Genomic DNA, 20483 nt, shown 5'->3' on the forward strand with positions numbered 1-20483 from the left:
TATGATCTCTTGTATTATTGTTACTTGGAATACATTATTTAGGACTTATTTTCCTAGTTTTTTTTTCTCTTTTCGGAAGTTAGCGGTGATTCTTCGCCAACTACTTTCACTGGTTTTTGGTACTATTCGTTCTTAGCTTCGTTTAATTCAGTTTTTTTTTTCACGAAAATTCTATCAGAAAAATATAAGCACAGGTTTCGCCATGATTGGGAGACGACTGGGCGTGGTCGCCATGCTGCTGGCTGTTTTAGCATTCACTTACGCAGCTCAACCAACTTCTTTGGATGAGAAGGTTGGACATAAGCGATACCTAGATGTCAAAGCTCATGGACACGTTTTATTCAGGTGAAAGCGCTCCAAGACCTGCTCTACCGTCAACCTGCCGTTCGAATGAATATGGATCGATGGAAGACTTTTGTCAGACAGCAGCCCCGTAACTACAGTATGATCATCATGTTCACAGCGTTATCGCCTGGTGTTAACTGCCCGATCTGCAAGTGAGTAATGAGACTTGAAAAAAAAAAACACCTCAGAGTTTGAACAAATAGAAAGCAGCAGTAAGTAGATGGACCTACTCGCTCCAGCTTCTCTTTCTTGTTGACGCTTAGGGGTTTTCCGTTCCAGTGGAGAAAAAGAGTCCTTTTTTTAATCGAACTGACCATATTTTTTTTCGTTTGAATGTCTTGAATACATGACAAAAACTTTTGTTTTGGTGTTTTATTTTATCCTTCTTCAATTGCATTTCTAACGTTGCAAAAACGAAAATATGACGAATAGAAACATTTTGTTCGTTTTCGAATGAGCTTTGCGAAGTTTTGGTTCATTTTAAGGCCAGCGTACGATGAGTTTATGATTTTGGCAAATTCCTACCGATATGCCCATTCCGAACTGAAACAGGTATATTTCGGTGTGGTGGATTACGAGGAAGCTCCACAAATCTTCCAAGCGGTACGTTGATCCCATTGTGTCATCATTTTTTGCGGGAACTCGAGTGACGTCTTGCTCATTCAGATGAACCTCAATACAGCTCCAATCATGTACCACTTTGGATCTAAGCTGCAGGGCAAGAAGAAGCCTGACCAAATGGACTTCCAGCGTCATGGATTCGATGCGGATGCAATGGCGCGCTTTGTTGCGGATTATACTGATGTGCAGGTGGGTAGCTGGAGTATGAACCATAGTTATAATTAATGGATAGAGATAGGAGTAATTTCTTTGGATTTACATCAATTTCTTTCTTGTGTCTCTGAAAATGACTTAGATACGTAGAATAGGAATGCGTCAAAGGCAAAGTGCAATCATAAAATCTCTGGAAAAAGAAATGGATTGAAATGAAAAGATTCTCACTTTTATTATTTTTCAACAGAATAAGTCTTGTTGAGTACTTTAGGCTTGATAATAGTAACTGTAGTTACAATTTATTCCGTATCTTAAAAGATTTTTTCACACTGATCTTCCCACTTTATTATGTTCTCTAGCATTTCATCATTATATGAACATTTTTAAACTCCGCATTATGTTACCATCAAGGTTTTTAACTTCACTCTTTTTGTAAATTAGAACTAGTACTTTTCTTTCGTAATATTTCATGCTTGTAAGTTTCAGATTCGCATCTTGCGGCCTCCTAACTATGCTGCTCCAGTTGTTATTGTGTTACTACTTGCTCTTGTTCTCGGACTTCTCTACATGAAGAGGAACAATCTAGAATTCCTCTACAATCGCACCAGTTGGGGACTTGTTTGCCTTGTAAGTTTGAAGTCAACTTTTATCTGCTGACGTTCTGTCGAGTATGCAGTTCCAAAATCTTAATATATTCTTTTACAATCCATCTTTGCAGCACCTTTGTTCGTGATTTCAGTGTATCACATTTGTGTTCCTTTCTGGTCAAATGTGGAATCACATTCGTGGTCCTCCCTTCATTATGAACAATCCACAAACCCGCGAGGCCAGCTTCATTCACGGTTCGACGCAATATCAGGTTCGGATTTCATGCAGATCTTTCCCTGATTAACAGTAGATCTATAGTTTCTTTTCCTCCTATGGGGATAATATCCTTATAGTATTTTCCTCTTATCAGGGCAAGAAATCTATTTCTATGTTTAGGTTGTTATATCTAATCTTCTTTAGAGAATAGAAATATTTAGAGAGATTTAAATATTTCTATGTTTGTGGAATTGATATATTTATGTGTGAAGTTGCTCAGATAATTTATTTTATTATTTCTCTTTCAATGCTCTGTTATGGAGTCAATTTCGAAGTCGAAACATACTTTGCATGGGAAGAGTTCGATTGTAACATTTTTTAGTACTCAAATCCCTGAATCATTGGGTGAGCTTTTGGGAACTAACATGTGTAAGTAATGGTGGTATATGAGAATGATGAATGTGGTGGAAATATCGTAGTAACTGTGCGGATAAATCGCGATAAACTCGGTAGTTGCTGTGTTCTTTTGAGAAGTCTTCAACAGTAAAGTCGTTATTAATGACAATCCGGTCGTTAATTCTTTCGGGAATTGCGTCGATCTAGCGATCGCTGTAACCTAATACTTTTCATCCTGCCACAATAGCTAAGTTTCTGGAACTTTTGCTTTATGTCAGCACAACTTTGGATCCCGAAACTGAAGTCATGTGTACAATTCAATAGCTTGTAACAAGAAACAACGGTTGTCATCTCACGAAACTTCGAAAAGTCCAGTGATGTCCTACTCCTTTAGCTTGTTGCTGAAACATACATAGTCGGTGCTCTCTACGCGGCAATCACTTTCGGGTTCATTCTGCTCAATGAAGCCGCTAGTCCGAGTTCTGAAGTGCATGAAAAGAAGAAGACATCGAGCTCGAAACCATTCTTTGGCGTTAACAACAACAGTGAGTTACAAAAGTCCCTAATACTTCTAGTAGAAACTACCTAACTGTTATATTTTCACTTTCAGTGCTTGCCTATATCGGTCTCGGTTTGGTGGTTATCTTCTTCTCGTTGCTGCTGTCAATTTTCCGTAGCAAGTACCGTGGTTACCCATATAGTTTCCTCTTCAGTTAGATATTTCCTAGTCGATTAAATGTCAGCAAAGTGCAAGCGGCTTCGTTTTCGTAAGAATGCTTTACCGATCACGGTGTAGCATTTCGTTGTTAATTTATTTTCTTTTGTTTCCGTTTTTCACTGTAAAATGTTAGGGGTTTGTCATCTATTCGCCCATGGGTCTAAGCCTTATTGTCTTGTCGAGGTTGTTCCTCAGACGTTGTGATTTGATTGTGGTAAATTGAGAAGCTTTTCTTTTTTTTTTAACTAATAAACATTGTTGCTTGATTCCGTTGGTAAGTGGAGTAACAAAAGGGAAGAATATGATCACATTCGTCATTTGAGTTTCGAACAACGAAATCCTTTTTGTTTGGAAATATGAGCAAACTGTTCCTACATCCATCTTAATCCCTGTCTCCTTATAAGCGGTAGAGGTTACGTTGATTAAATTTCGATAAGCATCTCTTGAAGATATTTCTTCTGTGTTTTTAATTTTCAATGTTTTGCGACATGACTTTAATACTCTCGGCTTAAAATCTAATAAATAACTAAATATAATCTATAACCCCAATCCATTTGTACGAAAGATCTCCGCTCTGCCAGTGCAAAATTAATGTTTATGTCTATCACAATCCGAAACATACTATGTTTTTAAAAGTTGCAAAATGGGGGAGAGGTACGTCTCTCGTCCGATTTCGTACCCGACTTCGAAATTGAAAACTGTTGCAGGGATCCTGGAAAGTGTTAATTATTACAGAAATTAATAGACTGAAGAACCTATATACAAGTTTTTGATTGCAAAGCAAATGCGATGAACAGTCACAAAAAAAAAATCCCGCCACAGTAGGTTGAGGACATAGATAGGAAAACAGAATCAATCTTGCAAGGTTGAATTTCCGCATTCATTTGCGTCAGAGGTAGTCAAGTGTTTATCAACATGTTTACGATCGTCCTAATCTCGTTGTCAAAAATAAACAACTTGGCTAGTCATTTAAAATGGTGAAGCTGTCCGGTATGGTCATGTTTTCGAACGATGGATGCGGGAAGATAGTGAAGGAAGAAGTTGGTAAGAAAACCATACATTTTCCAAACACAGTAACCAACAGATTACGGATGAGAGCCAACTAACTTGAGTATATGCACATTTGAAATTCGCGCGAGCCCTTTCGAGAAAAAAATCTCAGAGTTAAGTTACTTCTATTCGCTAGGATCAGATTCCTATTAACTTATACAGCTAAAAACCATTCCAATGAAGGTGAAAAGAACACAGCTATAGTTTTGGCGAGAGCCTTCCGCAGTGTGAATCCAGAAAACTCGGCACTGCGAAGACCGCAACCTCACGTTGGAACGCAGATGAATGCAAAGAAAGACGATTTTTTCTGCGTTCTTCTCTGATAAATGGATGAATGTAGTTCTCATATTCCAGAAATAGATGTGGATGATGACATAACGGAATTAGATCTTACGAGACGTCGTCTGTTATCGGTAGCAAATTTTGGTTCGCTACCAAAACTGGAAATGCTTGTCCTAAGGTGGAATTTGATGAAAAAGATTGAAAATCTCAACGGATTACATTGTCTTACGAGATTATCGTTCTATGACAATCAGGTTCGGAATGTGAACTAGATACGAAATAAGATTGTGAATAGTGGATAAATAAATGAATGTAATACAACAAGATGATATTCTAGATTACAAAGATCGAAAATCTCATGGATTTGCCGAACTTAATTACTCTGGATCTATCATACAATCGAATCACAAAAATCGAAGGGTTAGATACCCTTATAAGCCTTAAAGAACTGTATCTAACACACAATAAACTATTAAAAATTGAAGGATTAAGCAACGTAGGTTAAGAAATATAGTTTGTAATAAACAAAACGAAATATTGATTACCTGTATTTCAGTTACATTCACTAGAACTATTAGAACTTGGTGATAATCGCATAAAAAAGATTGAAAACTTGGACGAGTTAACCGGTTTGAAGAAACTGTTCCTGGGAGCAAACCAGATCACAACAATCGAAGGTTCATGCGCTATGTCATTAAATCGAAACCGGAATCGATCCTACTTTTTTTTCTTTAGGTTTATCCGCATTGAAAGAGTTAACGGTGTTGAATTTTATCGGTAATGCTATCCGAGATATAGAAGGATTGGGAGCGCTGACGAAGCTCACCGATTTGGCGATCTCTCAAAATGGATTGACAAGGATAGCAGGGTCAAACAGCTATCTCATAAGTTCCTAGCCAAGATCAAATCATTTAACAGACCCAAGGATTTATAAGAACGGAAACTTAGTCAAAAATGAGTTGGAGAAGAGTTTATGGGAATATTATAGTCGGCACAAAATGACATTAAGCTCGGTGAGGTTGCGTATGTGGCTGCGTTCGAAGAGGTGCGGTGGAGCGTAGCGATTAGAATCTAGGGAGGACCTTTGCTAGGGAGTACAGCCGTTTACGCAACTGCAACGAACTTCATGTCATTCTGACCCGTCTGTACTTACGGTATCCGAGATGTGACCACAATCGTTAAAAACAAATTATTTCAGCTTAACCAATAATCTAGCGCTTACATCACTCGATCTTAACGACAATCGAATAGAGAAAATCGAAAATCTCCAACATTTAGTGAAACTTAAGAGCTTGTGGATTCGCAAGAACAAGGTAAGATCAATATGGATTTAATGACCCTCATCTCAATCAATTCAGGTGTTCAGATAGCTAACTGGTCAGAAATCGCATATCTGAATCGCCTACCATCGCTTAGAGATGTTGCTTTCGAGATGAATCCGATCTACAGGTAGGATTAGATGCTCAGAACTAGTTAGTCGGATTACATCTTCCTATTTTTAGTACCCAACATTTTTATCGTAACCGAATTCGTGAGATATTGCCACGAGTCCGAATTATCGATGGTTTTCCGGCGAAATGGATTACTGGTGATCCATGGCAACAACTATCAGAGGGATCCGAAGGATCATGTGTCTAAATTGTTTCACACCTCACAAGCAACATGCAAACACTTTTAATCATTTATTCATGGCAGTTATGATCTATTGCAAATCGATAACGATAAAAAGCTTGACAACAACTGTATTATGTGATGAAGAAATGTAATGATGATGTAAGAAATCATCAACAATGATGAAATTTCATTTGATCTTTTCTCAGATTAGCATAGAAGTACATATGAAAGTAATGCTAGGATGTCTGAGAAATCGAAATAATTATATGTACATTTATGCACAGTCTCATTACACTAAAAGACATGTGAAACGAAGAGACACCCTCAATACTGAGTGCTGACGAATTCAATTATGAAGTCTTTAAATCTTTGCTTTATCCCTTTTTTTCTCCTCCATGAACATCCCCGCAGCTGAATGGAAATAAGCACACATTGTTCAGGTCAACCATTGAATTAATTAGAAAAGAAAAACAAAAATAATCCTATTACGAAAAAAAAACTGGGCGTTCAACGATGTCCCAGTTAAACAATCGTAATTGTACCTTTGATAGCTTCTGGGATAACAGAGAGACTATTCAGTTCGAAAGTGTAGGCGTCCCTGGCTGTGGTATCCAATGAATTCAACATTGATCGCCTGTCAGCCAACATACAGTAATATGGATGCCTCATCATCTGTTTAGCGAGCTCAGTTGCAGCATTAAGCGCTAAAATTACGCTTTTACTACTGATTTATTTCAGTACAAGAAAACTTAGTACAAAATAACTATTCAACATATTTGAAATTTCAGGATTAAAAGAGCAAAGGTAACGAAGTACAAGTACTCTGTGAATAATTGGAACAAGTTTCTTCCCGAATTACAAAATTTGTTCTTACCTTTACCATCATCGACCACTTTAGTCACTAAGCCCCAATGAAGAGCCTCTTCCGCATTAATCGGTCGGCCGGTTAGGGTCATATCCAATGCCATGAAAAAAAGTGATATAATGTCCTAATTCATCATTTCAGTTAAAAATTCCACTTGATAAGTGTGGTGGGACGGTTGTCCATGAGACGGGCACTATGTGGTTCTAAAGTGAAAGTCCAAGAACAGAAAGAAAGTCCTAGTGGCGTAAAATGTATCGAAGTAATGAAAACATAGTATTAACAATATAAACCGTATAGTTTTCCTACAACCGCGTGAAACGGCGAAGTTGCGATTCGACTAGAAAATTTTGTTTAGTATTGCAAGGCGGAGTGAAGCAGCTACGTCAGAAGCGCATTTGAGCGTAGCGACAAAAAACAATAGTGTATCATCGTGGAGATGCTTGGATCACCGAACTGGTATATGCGATAATAGGAGATTAGCACGAATGCTGATCGCAGAGCTCACTGCTCGCTGTGGTTTTCATCCCCTGAGTCTCCGTATTACTCCCATAATCCGCAGTCATAAAGAGGTCTAGTTGGTGTTTGGTACAGTCGGGTCAAGGCAACATGAAGTTCGATGCAGTTGCGCAAGCGCCTGTGTTCGAAGCGGTGGAGCTAGTGCGCGGAATCAAGATGGGACCAACGCGAGCTGCAGCGGTGAATGGTATCAGCAAGGGTTCCTTCTCGGCCTTAACCCGCTACGCTACACCGCGCCGTTTCCAGCGCAGCCGCAACTGTGCACCGAGCTTCATGTCATTTTAACCCTGACTATAAAACAATGTATGGCGACAAAGAACTTCATTGAATGAATGAGTTCTTTCAGCGAAGGTACCACTCATCTAAAATTCTCAACTGGACTGTATGTAAATGAAAGTGTTCTTTTAAATCATACGAACTGTCAGAACTATGCGAAAAGTAAGTTCAAAACAAAGACTTAAAATTAGTGTTGCCAAATTTCTGGACCTTGGAATTACCTTCCTAAGCCTAAAATTCGTGGCAGACGGACAGTCCCTCCATCAATAAGCGGAACACCAACACGGCGACAGAACACTCCAAAAACAGCAGAACGGCTGCATATCCGAATGTCGGCTGTAAGCAAAGGTAGTAGAAGAGGCAGATCAGACAGAACTGGCAGATTATCCTGAACCATAATCCGATCAATCTAAGGAGTGAGCGAAATAGTTACCCATTAGCGATAATTCTAGACCACCAGCTACTGCGTAACCTTCGACAGCCGCTAATAGAGGTTTTTTCAGCTCCATAATGGACGGACCCTAAAATATTTCTTATTCTGGCCATTTTCCAGTTGCACGTCATCGTGAATGTTTGATGAACGATAATCGAATAGAAAACAAAGTTAAAAACAGAGGATAAATTGTGTTCAAAACGCGTACCATGTACCGGTACTCGTGGGGAAATCTAGCATCGATATCCGTGTTGTTCAGCCTGGAAACCTCAGCAAGGTCGTAACCCGAGCAGAAATTTCGACCTAGATCATTCAAAAATATTTCTTTCTCAAAAAAGAAATGAGACAAACTGCAGAGGGAACAGGTTAGTAAGCCAAAACAAGTCATCCAGAAATAAATAAGTGCAATGGTTGTGAAGAAAAGATGAAATTCAAACAACTTCTTACTCAGTGACGAACTGCGTTATCGTTAGAACCTGGCGCAACTGATGTGAGACGCCGATGATATGGTTCTAACCAAAATTAATCCGTTTTCTTTCTTTCTTTCTGAACTGTTTTGATGCATTACGTCAGGGGATCGACGAAAATAGCAAAGAGGTAAGAAGCGAAGAATTTGTCGCGAAATAATAATAAATAATAAATAAATGACGGAGCTTAAGCGAGTTTTCAATGCTGAGTTAAGAAGTTAGGTGAGAAAGCGAAAGTTCCTATTTACTAACGCCACAGATGGAGGACAAGAAGAGTTATGGAATCACTTATCACTACTGTAGCCACACCGCTGGAAAAAAATTAAGTTCATACATCCAAACATATGGGTTTCTCGACACAAGTTAATGCTACAAAAAGATACACATTTTGCATGTTTGCCGGAAAATTGTGACCTCTCTTAGATAAATCCAGTCAAAAGTAGGCATTCGGCACGAGGAAGATAATAGTAAAAATACCATACCACTTAGAAGTATGAATAATACAGGAAATTAAAGAGGTATGTATGATATCAAATAAGCTATACATACTCACCTTCTCCATAGAGAATTCCAATCTTCACCTTCTCGTCACAATTAAATAACTCGAAAGCCTCCACTAATTTCCTAGCAGTCACATGATTAACACAATTCTTCTTTTCGGGACGATTTATACCAATATAGAGAATACCGTCATCCAAATGGATATTCACTGAAAATTAACTTAATAGATTATCTTGAAAATTCAGAAGGTACCAATAAATCGTGTAAATAAATGTTACCCACCTAGGTCAGGCATGTTCCCGATCGATCGAACAATATGATAAGAGTCGCCGCATTGTTGTCAATGACAAATATCTGGCAGATAGATCTAAATTTTTGGCAAGATTTTCTTTCTAGTAGTAAAGTCACCGTTCTGGTACTCGATCCTCGAAAACCGTTGGTTTTGCTTTTGATATATGAAGAATCATGCAAAGCTTGCAAATGAAGACGACAAGAACGTTATTACTTCTCGTCATCAAAAATAAAGAGTGAGTTGTTATGGTATCGAGGCTGCAAAATCATGATGATAACTAATGGTAGGAGAAATCTGAAAGTTCGACTTTGTCTGAATCTTGGGATAGCAATACTTTTAGTTTAGGCTAAAGTGTAGAACAGAACCAAGATTGCAAAGGAAAGAAAAGTGAAAGATAAAGATCTTGAAGTAAAGATAATTAACTCTGCGTGACTGTCCATATGAGATGACAACCGCGGTCGAGATAGCTGTTGGAATCGAGATGGGACCATCGCGAACTGCAGCAGTGAATGGTGGCAGCAAAGGTCCTCACTCGATTCTAACTGCTACGCTCTACCGCACCGCTTTGAGCGCAGTCGCTTACGCAACTGCACCGTCACTTTGACTCTACTATATCTCCTCTTTGAGATGCGCCAAAGAGTTCGACTTCCTTCAGAGTCGTTTGAGGTCTACAAATACGTATACGACTATCATAGTGGTTTTCGAGCCTCTATCGATGCATCAAATAAGTGTGCTTGTCTTCCCAGACAAATTTGTTGCTGATTTATCGAATCTGAAATAATGAACTGCTGACAAACATCTACACTACGAAGCTTGACGGAAGCTTCTATCATTGTTTGGTTTCAATAAATCGGACAACAAAACATGACGAGCAAAGATTTTAGAGGATTTTCAGACTGGGTAACCAGACAAAGAAGGTGTGACATACTGGAGCCTGCCAACCTACCAAGTTAGTGTTTTTCACCTCCCAGACCAGGCTGGGAGGTTCCTTGCACTTTTCGCGATGAAAGGTGTCTGCCTGGGGCGATTTCGAACCATCAGCCATACAGTTTTACTGGGCAAAACGGTCCGAGCTATGGTCATGGTGCAATTGCGTAAGGAGTGGCGCTAGTTGCGCTCGTGCTGTGATCCTTGCTGGCTCCAATCACGTTCCGGGAGTGTACGAAGGTCCCACTATGCCATTAGAAGCGCAGTTGCTTAGTGATCACAATTTAGATAGTTTCGGTTCGTACTTATTTAGGATTTGTTCAATGATTTCCGTGCGTTACGACTCTGGTTCGATCCCGAAAGGACACGAAGATAGCATCGTCATTCGACTTTTTGCACATCTTCACTGGGTGGCACTTGAGCTCGCTTCTTAGTGGTTTGACACAATCGATGCGATTCCCGAAATACTCGTTCTTCAATCAGGGATCATTGTTCGGTTGGAGATGCGTGTCAAAGGTAATTTTTTATCCATTGGACTTATGTTCCTAAAGAAGTAAGTTTAAATTTCTAGTCTATTCTAATAAATTCTTTAGACTACCCATCTTCGGGAAAAATGGCTAATGGCGGCACTGATTTCCATAACTTGTTTTCACTGCGTATTGAATGTTGCTTTATTACTGGATGCAATAGATAAATTAAGTATTCATTTCACTTTGTCAGAGTTTGTGCCTTTTGCTTTCTGCTTATCGCTGGCTATGTCATTTGTTTCTTTTTTTCAAAAAAAAAAAATTTTTTTTCAGAATGTGCCGTTGTCTACCGAATTAACCAGATGGGAGATCGACGAGGCAGAAGCGTATGTGAATCTAACCGTATTTTCATAACCACCAAACTTTGCCATAACACCTTTGGAACAAATGTGCAGCTGCTGAGATAGGTTGCTAGCTTTTATCTACTGGCTTTAAATATACGTGGAGGAGATTGTTTTTACTATATGAACCGATAAACATAGTTAGTTATGCTTATCCGGACGAACGTGATGCTCATTCGATTGAGGAAACGGAGGGAAAGAAGGTGAGCGTATTGTTGCGGACGAGTCACAAAAGTCCGTAAAAACGTTGGTACCGGTGGCTGCACCTGAACATGTGCGATGAATCCATAGGAGTTTTGATGAAGAATGAAAAAGACCAATCGATCACTCAAAACAAACTATGAAAGATCAGTTAGCATTGGACCGTTATCGAAGAAACAAGCAATCCACTCGAACAGCCAAGATAAGTGGAGTTAGCGATGTCCCACTTGGACTGCAACTGCTCCGCTCGCACAAGTGCACCTGGATTCAGGTCCCTTTGACCAGTTTTCTTATTCTCTGTTTCCCTGTTATCATTCTTTTCATAATTTCTTTTACAGAATGATTATATCGTTAGCCTTTTCTCGCCTTTTCATCGGCGTTATTAAAAAATGAATCCCATACCGCACCCATTCATAGAAGGAACCGAACATAAAAGATTTCCCAGAGTGCCACTGTTAAGGAGCATCCTTTTCGTTGGCGCTCCACGTCGTGCTCGTGATACTGGAGGGAGAAAAATTGGAATTATTACAGTAATCGATGCCAGTACTACTAAAGGAGCTCTGAAGTATGCTATGAGTAAGTTAATAACCTGGCTAATAACTTCTTTTTATCATTATTTTTTTGAGTAGAGCCGCATCTTATTCTTTATTTGCAAGCCTACATAATCGGGTACAAACGGCCAGAAGCCCGCTGCAGTTGCGTGAGCGGCTGCGCTAGAAGCGAGGCGGCGGAGCGAACGGTTGGGATCGAGGTGGGATCATCGTTAGCTTCATTCGAAAAGTGACTGTAAGCGGTGCTAACGATGCTCCCCCATCGACCGCAACGCTCGCTACATCGCGCCGCTTCGACTGTGGCCGCTGACGCAGCTGCACCGTACTTCAGGTCGTTTTTTTTACCCAACTATAGCTTTCATTTTTCCCTTGTAACTCTTGTGGTGTAAAATCTATGGAATAATCTCATGTTGTACTTCGTATCTTTATTCTCTTTATTCTTTGATAATTTCTCATTCGTTTTGAGATTATTCGTTAATTTCTCACCAAACATTTCCAGCAACAGTTGCCTGTTACGCTAAAGTACAACGTTATGAGTACCGTATTGTCAATGAATCGCTTTATTACGAGAAATGCACACAAACGAAGGTGAGTTACCACTAAGTTAACGAATTTCCTTTTGCTGGTACCTATGTTTGCTCCTCTTCTCGTATCGACAGCAAAGAAATCTTTTTCTCTCTGCGTTGTGTGGGGCATACTATCTTAAAGGTCCTCTGCCGAATTAACATAGTCGTACATGTATAGTCGACCTCGAAGGTGCGTATGGCTGTCCGCAGAGTTTCACCGATATCGCAGAGAGAAAAGAAGTAACGCAAGTTTAAAGTGTAGTTGGGGAGAGCGCACTCAGTAGCGCACTTATTTCTCCAAGTAGATAATTAAATCAGTCGTAGCCCTAAGACGTAAGCGTTAGCCTTAGAATGACATGTAAACAAAAGTTATTAAGAGAAAAAAGTAAGTTAGACGGTGAAGAAATAAGGGCGCCACCGAGTGTCTCCTGTGGATTCCATGAACTACTGCCAGACTGCTGCTCAGTGTCAATTTTCCTCAGTTGTACGCACGTGTTTTTTTTGTTTTTGCCTAGTTTAGCTCGGTGAGGAACGGGAGGGACCTTTTCGTTCTCAAGCGTTTGAACGCTGTGGACGCTGACTCTGGGTCCAGTCGGGCCAAAACGACGTGAAACACGGTGCAGTTGCGTAAGCCGTTGTGCTCAAAGCTCAACTGCACTGTCCCTCATGTCGTTTTGACTATACACTATACATCTATGTTTTTATTTTAGCCAGAATTCCGGCGTCATTGTATAGTTGGATTATTATTACCAAACTATGACTACATTTTATTCGTCGATGCACATATTGGAGTGGTAAACCCGAAGAGGTTCTAGAAATTCGACTTCTTTGGAAAAAAAATGGAAGCCATGAGTGAAGTGAGTGTTCAAGACGTATCGAAGAATTCATTGATGACCGTGCCGACATTGTATTGTATGATCAATTTCGTACTCCTGAGCTTATGTCTGGTTCATATTTGATTAGAAATAGCACATGGGCATATAAATTTCTCGATGGTGAGTGCGATATGTTGTCTTGACTTCATTTACTTAAAAATGTCGACTATTAATTATTTCAGTCTCGTTTAGAATGGGCCAGTTATGAAAAACGCTTGCCGCAAAGCTTCTACGCCAGTGAGAGTGCAGCACTTTATGTGAGTACTAATTTTTGCATCCTACGTCCTCCATTCAAAAATGTTTATCAACAGAATTAGCCCTTTCTTTTATGAACTGGAGACGAAATGTTGTTCTGTTGAATCTGAGAAAGTCGAATAACTTCCACCACCTACTTCCTATGCACTCACCCTACTGGTTACTCTTAGATTAATCTTCTGGCACATGTAAAGCTATTTGAAAGTCATCACTGTTTCTGTAGTTCCTCCTAGCCGGACTGATCGCTCCGGATCGTTCTATGGAAATCGCTGTTTGCCGAAGAGTTTGGAAGAAATGTCGGAATTGGAGTTACGCACATGTTGTCATGTCTTGTCTCAGGAATATCATTGGAGAAACGATTTACTATGGAAATGTTAAAATACTTATGAAGGTATATAGGATGATAAGTGCGCCTTTTGTTATACGATAATACACCGGATTTAGGGCACCGCTTGGGCTCGTGACAGTTTTGTTACAGACGGTACGTGGAGTCTGCCACGTGACTTCATGTTGCACGGCGTGAAGTCGAAGCTGAGGTTGAGTGCGAAAACGCCGGAGAATATGTTGACGTGAGCTTTATTTCCGAGGTATCAGTCTAAGTTCATATCATTTTAGCACGTCTACTCTTTTATATGTAGGCTGATAATGACTGCCTTTATTGTTCTAAACTGTTCTATGCAGTTTGTAAGTAGTGGTTCTTATTCAGTTCCTAGCCCACAATACCGCATGAATATCACTTTTTTTTCTAAAATAAATCCAATAATCATCCACCACTTTTCTCTGCGTATTTGTTTGCTAACAAAATGACACCTCTGCATCAGCACACTCCTTCCAGTTCCAAAGACGGTTTACATTTTTCAGATCTGAGAGTGACTCGACGTATTCGTGGTACAGCAAATTCGCTGGAGAAATTGAACTTCGTCGTTGTTATCCAGGGTTTGTGACTTCTGTACTACTAAGCTTGTCCGCTGAGTTCAAATAGGGCTGATAAATCGCGCGCGTTTCTCCTTCTTCGACCGAGAATCGTTGTCGACGCGAAGAGCGAGGAGCGCAAAGTTCATTGGCATCCTTTAGGGTGCCAGCAAAGTCCACAATGGAGAAGTGGCTTGGTGGTTATCAAAAGTTCACAACTGAACGCTCATTAACCAACAAACCGCAGAGCTGCCAGAGCACGGCGCTGTGAACTCTACTGACGCCCTTAGATAATCGAGTACGGAGTATAAGAAAGAACGCTCTACTCGTAATTGCCTGCCTCATCCATCACTCTCGTATCCGTGTGCACCTGGAGACTCATCATTTTGTGATCGCTCTGACGCCGCTACCCAACGGTTGATATTCTTCTTCAATTGGTAGTTTGTGTGCATTATACTCTGTGTACAGCATAAAAAAAAACCTCATTTATCTGTGCTACGATGAACTTGTCGATTTCTCTCATCCTTCTCTTATAGGAACACAACATGGAGATACAAAAGAGCATATTTTATCGACGATGCCAAGTTAGAAGAACGATATCGACGACTTCATCGAAAAATTTATTATGAAAAACTTTTGTCATTGGGTCGTGTTCATGATATTCTCCGAGATTCGATCAAAAAGCCAGAGAAGTATATTTTTAGAGAGAGTGGCTGGGCAGATGCCTAAAAGAAGCAAAAGAAAGCCAACTTGCAGTTGGAAGACCTAACTATTCAATACTAATTAGCATAAGCGAAAAATATATTCAAGCGAAAAAAGGGCATAGGCGCGTCCTCCTAAGGATTGATCAGCACTGTGTACTTTATTCTTTATGTTTTTATTCAGTTCATCCTCACATATGTGAGAGTGAGTCACCCACTATCTATAGTGAGGTCAAATCGACATGTAACGGTACGGTTGCGTACGCGGCATGTCATTTTGACCCACCATATACGCATAGTCGGGTCAAAACGACTTGAAAATCGATGCGGTTATGTAGGCAGCTGGGTTCGAAGCAGTTACGATCAGAACCGGATCCTCTCTAGCTCCACTCATCGCTGCAATCCGAAGTTACCGATGGTTTCACCGCGATTCCAACCGCTCACTCCACCGCTGGTGCTTCCAGCGCAGTCGCTTCCACAACTGCACCGAGGTTCAGGTCATTTTAATCCAACTATACACTCATTAATATCAGGTTTTGAGATGAGACCACCTCTATTTTCCTTGCACCAGCCTTTCTCTGAATTTCTTTCAGTTTAAATAATTCTTCTTGTCTTTCCGTTATGTAAAATACTACTGCAGTTTGATTTTCTGTGCACCATTTTTTTTTTAATAATTAACGACACTAGCGGTTAACCTGGTCCAAGACTGCCACTATTCATTACTAACAACGCCGTGATATGCTGTACCAGTGAGTAATTGCTCTGTGAAATTCTGCGAAACTATCATCAGTTTTATTTTGCATTGAACTATTCATCATAAAAGATTCTCAAGCAATGATTATTATGAGACGACTTTGGCTAATCAATATGCATTCAGCAGTTGAGTACGACTCCTCTTGGAAACTAATCGACCCTAATGTAAAGTCTGGATTAAGGCATTATGTGATGAGCTTTGTTGGGAATTGACAATTTTCAAATAAATGGTTCGAACTACCTAGTAGACAGTCGATCAATCGATACAGATCAATGACTAGTGCATTGTCATCTGAAAGGCTTTGAAAAGGACGATAAAGCGGATTGCAAAATGTCATATAAAACAAAAGCAAAAAATGGCGTTGGGAAGTGAAAAGGAATACCTTGTGAAGAGCGTAAATATGAAGGAAGACAAGAAAAGGAAAGAAGAAAATAAAAAGTAGTAAGACAAATCCTAGTGACAAATTTTCATCATTCTTTACAAGTAAGCTAGTAAATTAGCTCATACGAAGCACTGGTTATAACAAAATTTGTTGGACATACAGCGCTGTTCAGTGAACTTGTAAAAATGACAATCAACAATTTATATGCTTTGTAGCGACCGAGAAGGTACAATTCGTTGCGTCACCGAGCCGAACACATCACGCAGCGAGTCGGTCCATCCCTGAAGTGTTGGTTGTTAATAGCTTAATACTGTCGTGAACAAATAATTGCCCTATCTGACTGGTAGTGTAATTTTTTCCTTGAGCCAGCTCTTCCTCCTCAATTCTTCGTCAGAGATAACAATGGAAAGAAATTTTAAAAAAATGTAATCAATATTAGTAGGGACCACTATTAATTACAGTAAAACGACTATTTCGCCTCGGAAAGACTAATCTTGCTAGCATGGAGTGCTTCAGGACAAAGGGATGTTTGTCGTCATCGGCGGGATTCGAACCCATTGTTGCGCCATCCATACCAGCGCATGCTGCCACTGCGCCACCGCACAGCACTTAGCGAAGCTGTGAGTTGTCAGTTCAAAACGTAGTCATTTTGATATAATCTCCTGTCAGTTATCAGTTCTTCATAGCTATTACATGAGTATTCCTTTCTACTAGGCAAAAGTACTGTGGAAGGGTTGGCTGGAAATATATTAGGGTGTTGGTGTAGGGATTTATTTTGACACGCTAGCCAATAAGTTGAACTTTAGTGGATACTTCCTAAAATGAGGAGTTCTTCGAGAAATATTCGAAATTCTTCCACCCGCTCTACTGATTATGATTTTGCAGAGTTGCGCTCGTTCCCCAGAAGAACTCAAAACAAGTTCAATAAAATTCGAAGTCAAACGAAAATAACGGAAGGGAGATCGCCGTTAAGCCAAAGCCAAACGCAGACAAAACTGCTGGAAGCCGGTTCCTCACATTTAAAATGTTCTGAAAGTTCATTATATATTTTTTGATGAAAGTCTACGCGCATTTCAGTCCTACAGCGGTTTTTCTGAGTAATTTTGAGAAAAGCAAATCTCTGACAATCGTTGTGTCAGCGGCACTAAACTAAAACCACAAGTTGTAACCGCAGAAAAGAGGTCATCTTAGATCCTACTCAGCACGATAAGAACAATTCCAACAATTTTTTTTAACTCTTATCCCTATTAATCGCTCAGAATTTTCTCCTATCAAAAATTGGTGTTAGTATACACGCGGAAAGTAAGCGTAGAGGCGATAGAGAAAATTCTTGAAACCTTGCCGATTGACGGAGTGTCATGATGATGATTCATATGAGAAGGAGCTCGTCCAGCATGAGCATCTAACACCTTTTGATAGCGTAATTTACAAGCAGCTTCGATTGTCTTAGCCATAGCAGCTGCCGACGGTTCCACGTGAAAAACGTAGCACATAAAATTCTCGGACGATGTATGCATGATGAACGCACAATGTCTGAAACAAATCGATTAGCCGCATATTTGAGTAGTTAACTAACCTAAGCGATAACTCACTTCACATCTCGACCGATACCTAAGAATGATAGGTACCGTACGCGACATTGTGCTATTTGACCGCCTCCTACTTCTGCTATGGTTATCGTTGAGGGGGCAATCGAGACATCAGCTAATATCCAGCGCTCTGGTCGGACCTGGGATAAATCCACAGCTATCTTTGGAATCATACTTAAGATAGACCAAAATTAAAGATTACGGTGAGAATGAAACTAATGCAGTTGTGCTAGCAATTAAAAAGGCTTCGTCCACCACTGTGCTTTTGATTGTTTAACAACACTTTTATCTAGAATTTAAAACCCAGGCCATAATTTAAAGAACACAAGCTCAGGACGTATTACTACTGAACGATTGATTTGATAGCCGACTCCTAGTCGATCACTAAACCCTGGATGGATTTATTTGAACCAGAACGAATGAACTAAATCTTTTACTTTCAATTCATCTGAACTCGTTCTGAAGGGTGACTCAGGCTTGATACAGCGTTGTCGATAAAAAAAAGACGCCTCTGATGGGAAAACTAAACAAGCAGACAGGAAATAGGGAATTCTCAATATTTAGCAAATATGGAATTTTCCTGAAGAAAACAGCGATGTTGGACAACAAGTTAAACAGAATAACACTTAGGAAATTACTATGAAATGGTCTCGCTCATCTTCGCGCAGTTCGTAGTGCGACTTCATTCTAGGAAAGCATAATCTAGGTGATTTGACGAGCTTAATATCAAAAAAGACAATTCGATGAGGGTTTTCAAACAGCAATTCTCGTTTGGGAAATATTTAAGCAAAAAATGAATCATACCTGCGAAACAAGCCTATCAACTGCTTCATTCAAAATTTCTATTCCAGTCGCACGTGGCACTTGAGTCACTCCGAGGAAATGACATCTTATAACTTTTTTCGGCTCCTCATTCGGCGTAGGTAACCCATCAGCTGTAACGGAAACTCGTCTCCGGCTCATTACATCCTTTTCCAACAAGAAGAAATAGGAGTGAAAAACTCACTTCGAATTACCCGCCTTTCCGGCACCGCATCGATTGCATGTAAACTTGTTGGCCTTCTATGCATCATTAGCCGTTTACAGATATCTCTTAGGGTATTGGCTATAGTTTTCGCTGGTGTGTCGCAGCGGAACACATGACACATAAAACGACGTGAATTGCGATCACGAGCCACATAGGCGAAATCTCTGGAAAATGCTGGAATCAACATCATAAACAGCTCACTTCGTATCGATAAGCATTACGATCGCTCACAGCTTTTTGCAGACATACAAATGCATGCACGTGCATGAACTGTGTACCATAATTTTTCTTTGTGAGCAAAAAGCTTTAGGAAGTGGCCAGTTTGCCAATCTTGACAACAACTTCACACAGAATCTTACTGAACATACTACGAATCCAATAAAACAAACACAACCACAGACGCACAGAATGAAGCACTACAACCCATTAACAAAACAACTTTAACGGTAGTTATTGTGCTGTGAAAGCTAAGAAAGGCTCTTATTACGAAGAAAAACTAAAAAAAAATAAAAGGACAGGAACATCATCTTTTCATACTCAATTCAAGTACGCTTCGGGTATGTACTAAACAAATTATTGCACAATCTATGGATATTCTTAAATAGTATTGTGAAGTTCCAATTTATAAGATAAAAACTACATAAGTCAACTACATACAGCCAAGGAAACTACACAATTAACTACATAAGTTAAATTAACTGTGAATATCTTCATGGTTTATGGTGAGGTTTTCACAAAAAGTAGTTCCTTGTTAGTCATTTTTATAATTTTAGAACAAAGCTACCAAAAGTTGTGAAATTTCTATCAATTCTATTTGCAAAATTATCCCTGACAATTTTCAAATACTTAGACGCATTTCTAGATGTAAATATCGCATCACGACAAATAAATAAATAAATAATCGATGAATCGATACGTGAGTTAGTGTTGCCAATTTTTCTTGTTTGTCATGCCACCGTAACCAAAACAGCTTACAATTAGCATTAATTTTCGCAAAATTCAAACGGTATGGAAAAATTCGAAAGCCACACATATATAATTAGTCATTTGTGGATTTCTGGACAGCACAATAACGATACCTCTTTCAAGGTTATTATATCAAATATACTCATGCTTCAGTTAGATTAACAACATGAATGATATTAGCAAAAAATTTGTAATGTTTGCAAAAAATGAAAATGCATCGCTAACCGCTTTTGAATATGATAATATCTGTCAATCTTTAGATTTCACACAACAATACAACTAAAGCTACTCATAAAGGCACTTCACTCTTGAACTCACCGATCTCTGAAGAGTTAACGAGAAACAGCAAAGATTAGTCATAGAAGAAGAAAGAAAACAAAAAGAAAAAAAAAACGAGAAAATAAGTTCCTTTCAACTTGAACCTAACTACCCTTCGGGTATATACTAAAAAAAATTATTGCAGAACTTATAGAAATTCCTGAATAGTACGGAGAAGTTCCTATGTAGCTTCTGATAGAATACTGACTTTCTCTGGTGTGTTCAATGAGAGGAAGAGAAAATAAAACACCGAAAAAC

At 39.4% G+C, this 20483-nt stretch overlaps 7 protein-coding genes across 10 annotated transcripts in view; 4 read left to right on the top strand and 3 right to left on the bottom strand.

The window, feature by feature from the left end:
• Positions 1 to 202: 202 nt before the first annotated feature.
• Positions 203 to 3036, top strand: RB195_008624 (uncharacterized protein; the record flags this gene model as incomplete). Its single annotated transcript, XM_013449186.2, has 8 exons — positions 203 to 292; positions 346 to 497; positions 831 to 948; positions 1012 to 1155; positions 1606 to 1746; positions 1859 to 1978; positions 2714 to 2864; positions 2930 to 3036. 8 exons carry the CDS (start codon positions 203 to 205, stop codon positions 3034 to 3036), a joined length of 1023 nt encoding a protein of 340 aa, XP_013304640.2.
• A 975-nt stretch (positions 3037 to 4011) lies between these two features.
• RB195_008625 (uncharacterized protein) lies at positions 4012 to 6007 on the top strand (the record flags this gene model as incomplete). Its single annotated transcript, XM_064195215.1, has 8 exons — positions 4012 to 4081; positions 4442 to 4623; positions 4707 to 4865; positions 4926 to 5046; positions 5105 to 5237; positions 5568 to 5682; positions 5736 to 5818; positions 5872 to 6007. The coding sequence occupies 8 exons, from the start codon at positions 4012 to 4014 to the stop codon at positions 6005 to 6007; spliced, it is 999 nt and encodes a 332-aa protein (XP_064046360.1).
• A 337-nt stretch (positions 6008 to 6344) lies between these two features.
• RB195_008626 (uncharacterized protein) lies at positions 6345 to 6951 on the bottom strand (the record flags this gene model as incomplete). Of its 2 annotated transcripts, none has more annotated exons than XM_064195216.1 (3): positions 6345 to 6394; positions 6526 to 6687; positions 6858 to 6951. In XM_064195216.1, 3 exons carry the CDS (start codon positions 6949 to 6951, stop codon positions 6345 to 6347), a joined length of 306 nt encoding a protein of 101 aa, XP_064046361.1. The 2 variants fall into 2 exon arrangements, with proteins under 2 accessions (XP_064046361.1, XP_064046362.1); XM_064195217.1 differs by having other exon boundaries at positions 6858 to 6939.
• A 906-nt stretch (positions 6952 to 7857) lies between these two features.
• RB195_008627 (uncharacterized protein) lies at positions 7858 to 9336 on the bottom strand (the record flags this gene model as incomplete). The annotated part of the gene is made up of 5 exons (XM_064195218.1): positions 7858 to 7976; positions 8074 to 8161; positions 8282 to 8376; positions 9094 to 9249; positions 9324 to 9336. The coding sequence occupies 5 exons, from the start codon at positions 9334 to 9336 to the stop codon at positions 7858 to 7860; spliced, it is 471 nt and encodes a 156-aa protein (XP_064046363.1).
• Positions 9337 to 9778: 442 nt separating this feature from the next.
• On the top strand, positions 9779 to 10587 carry RB195_008628 (uncharacterized protein; the record flags this gene model as incomplete). The annotated part of the gene is made up of 3 exons (XM_064195219.1): positions 9779 to 9927; positions 10433 to 10500; positions 10574 to 10587. The coding sequence occupies 3 exons, from the start codon at positions 9779 to 9781 to the stop codon at positions 10585 to 10587; spliced, it is 231 nt and encodes a 76-aa protein (XP_064046364.1).
• Positions 10588 to 10710: 123 nt separating this feature from the next.
• Positions 10711 to 15257, top strand: RB195_008629 (uncharacterized protein; the record flags this gene model as incomplete). Of its 2 annotated transcripts, XM_064195221.1 has the most annotated exons (13): positions 10711 to 10776; positions 10854 to 10925; positions 11061 to 11113; positions 11790 to 11905; positions 12380 to 12468; positions 13157 to 13254; positions 13317 to 13441; positions 13514 to 13578; positions 13800 to 13967; positions 14021 to 14145; positions 14438 to 14512; positions 15025 to 15134; positions 15193 to 15257. In XM_064195221.1, 13 exons carry the CDS (start codon positions 10711 to 10713, stop codon positions 15255 to 15257), a joined length of 1227 nt encoding a protein of 408 aa, XP_064046365.1. The 2 variants fall into 2 exon arrangements, with proteins under 2 accessions (XP_064046365.1, XP_064046366.1); XM_064195220.1 differs by lacking the exon at positions 10854 to 10925.
• A 1268-nt stretch (positions 15258 to 16525) lies between these two features.
• The window catches only part of RB195_008630 (uncharacterized protein), a gene marked incomplete at both ends in the record, with an annotated part of 38347 nt that continues 34389 nt past the window's right edge, over positions 16526 to 20483 (bottom strand). For both annotated transcript variants that reach the window (XM_064195222.1, XM_064195223.1), the window contains 5 exons: positions 16526 to 16606; positions 17663 to 17858; positions 17918 to 18054; positions 18719 to 18849; positions 18921 to 19105. In XM_064195222.1, coding sequence (XP_064046367.1) covers positions 16526 to 16606; positions 17663 to 17858; positions 17918 to 18054; positions 18719 to 18849; positions 18921 to 19105 — 730 coding nt within the window. The remainder of the gene's footprint in view (positions 16607 to 17662; positions 17859 to 17917; positions 18055 to 18718; positions 18850 to 18920; positions 19106 to 20483) is intronic.

This window comes from Necator americanus, chromosome III (genome assembly GCF_031761385.1).
Source record: "Necator americanus strain Aroian chromosome III, whole genome shotgun sequence".
NCBI lineage: Eukaryota > Metazoa > Nematoda > Chromadorea > Rhabditida > Ancylostomatidae > Necator > Necator americanus.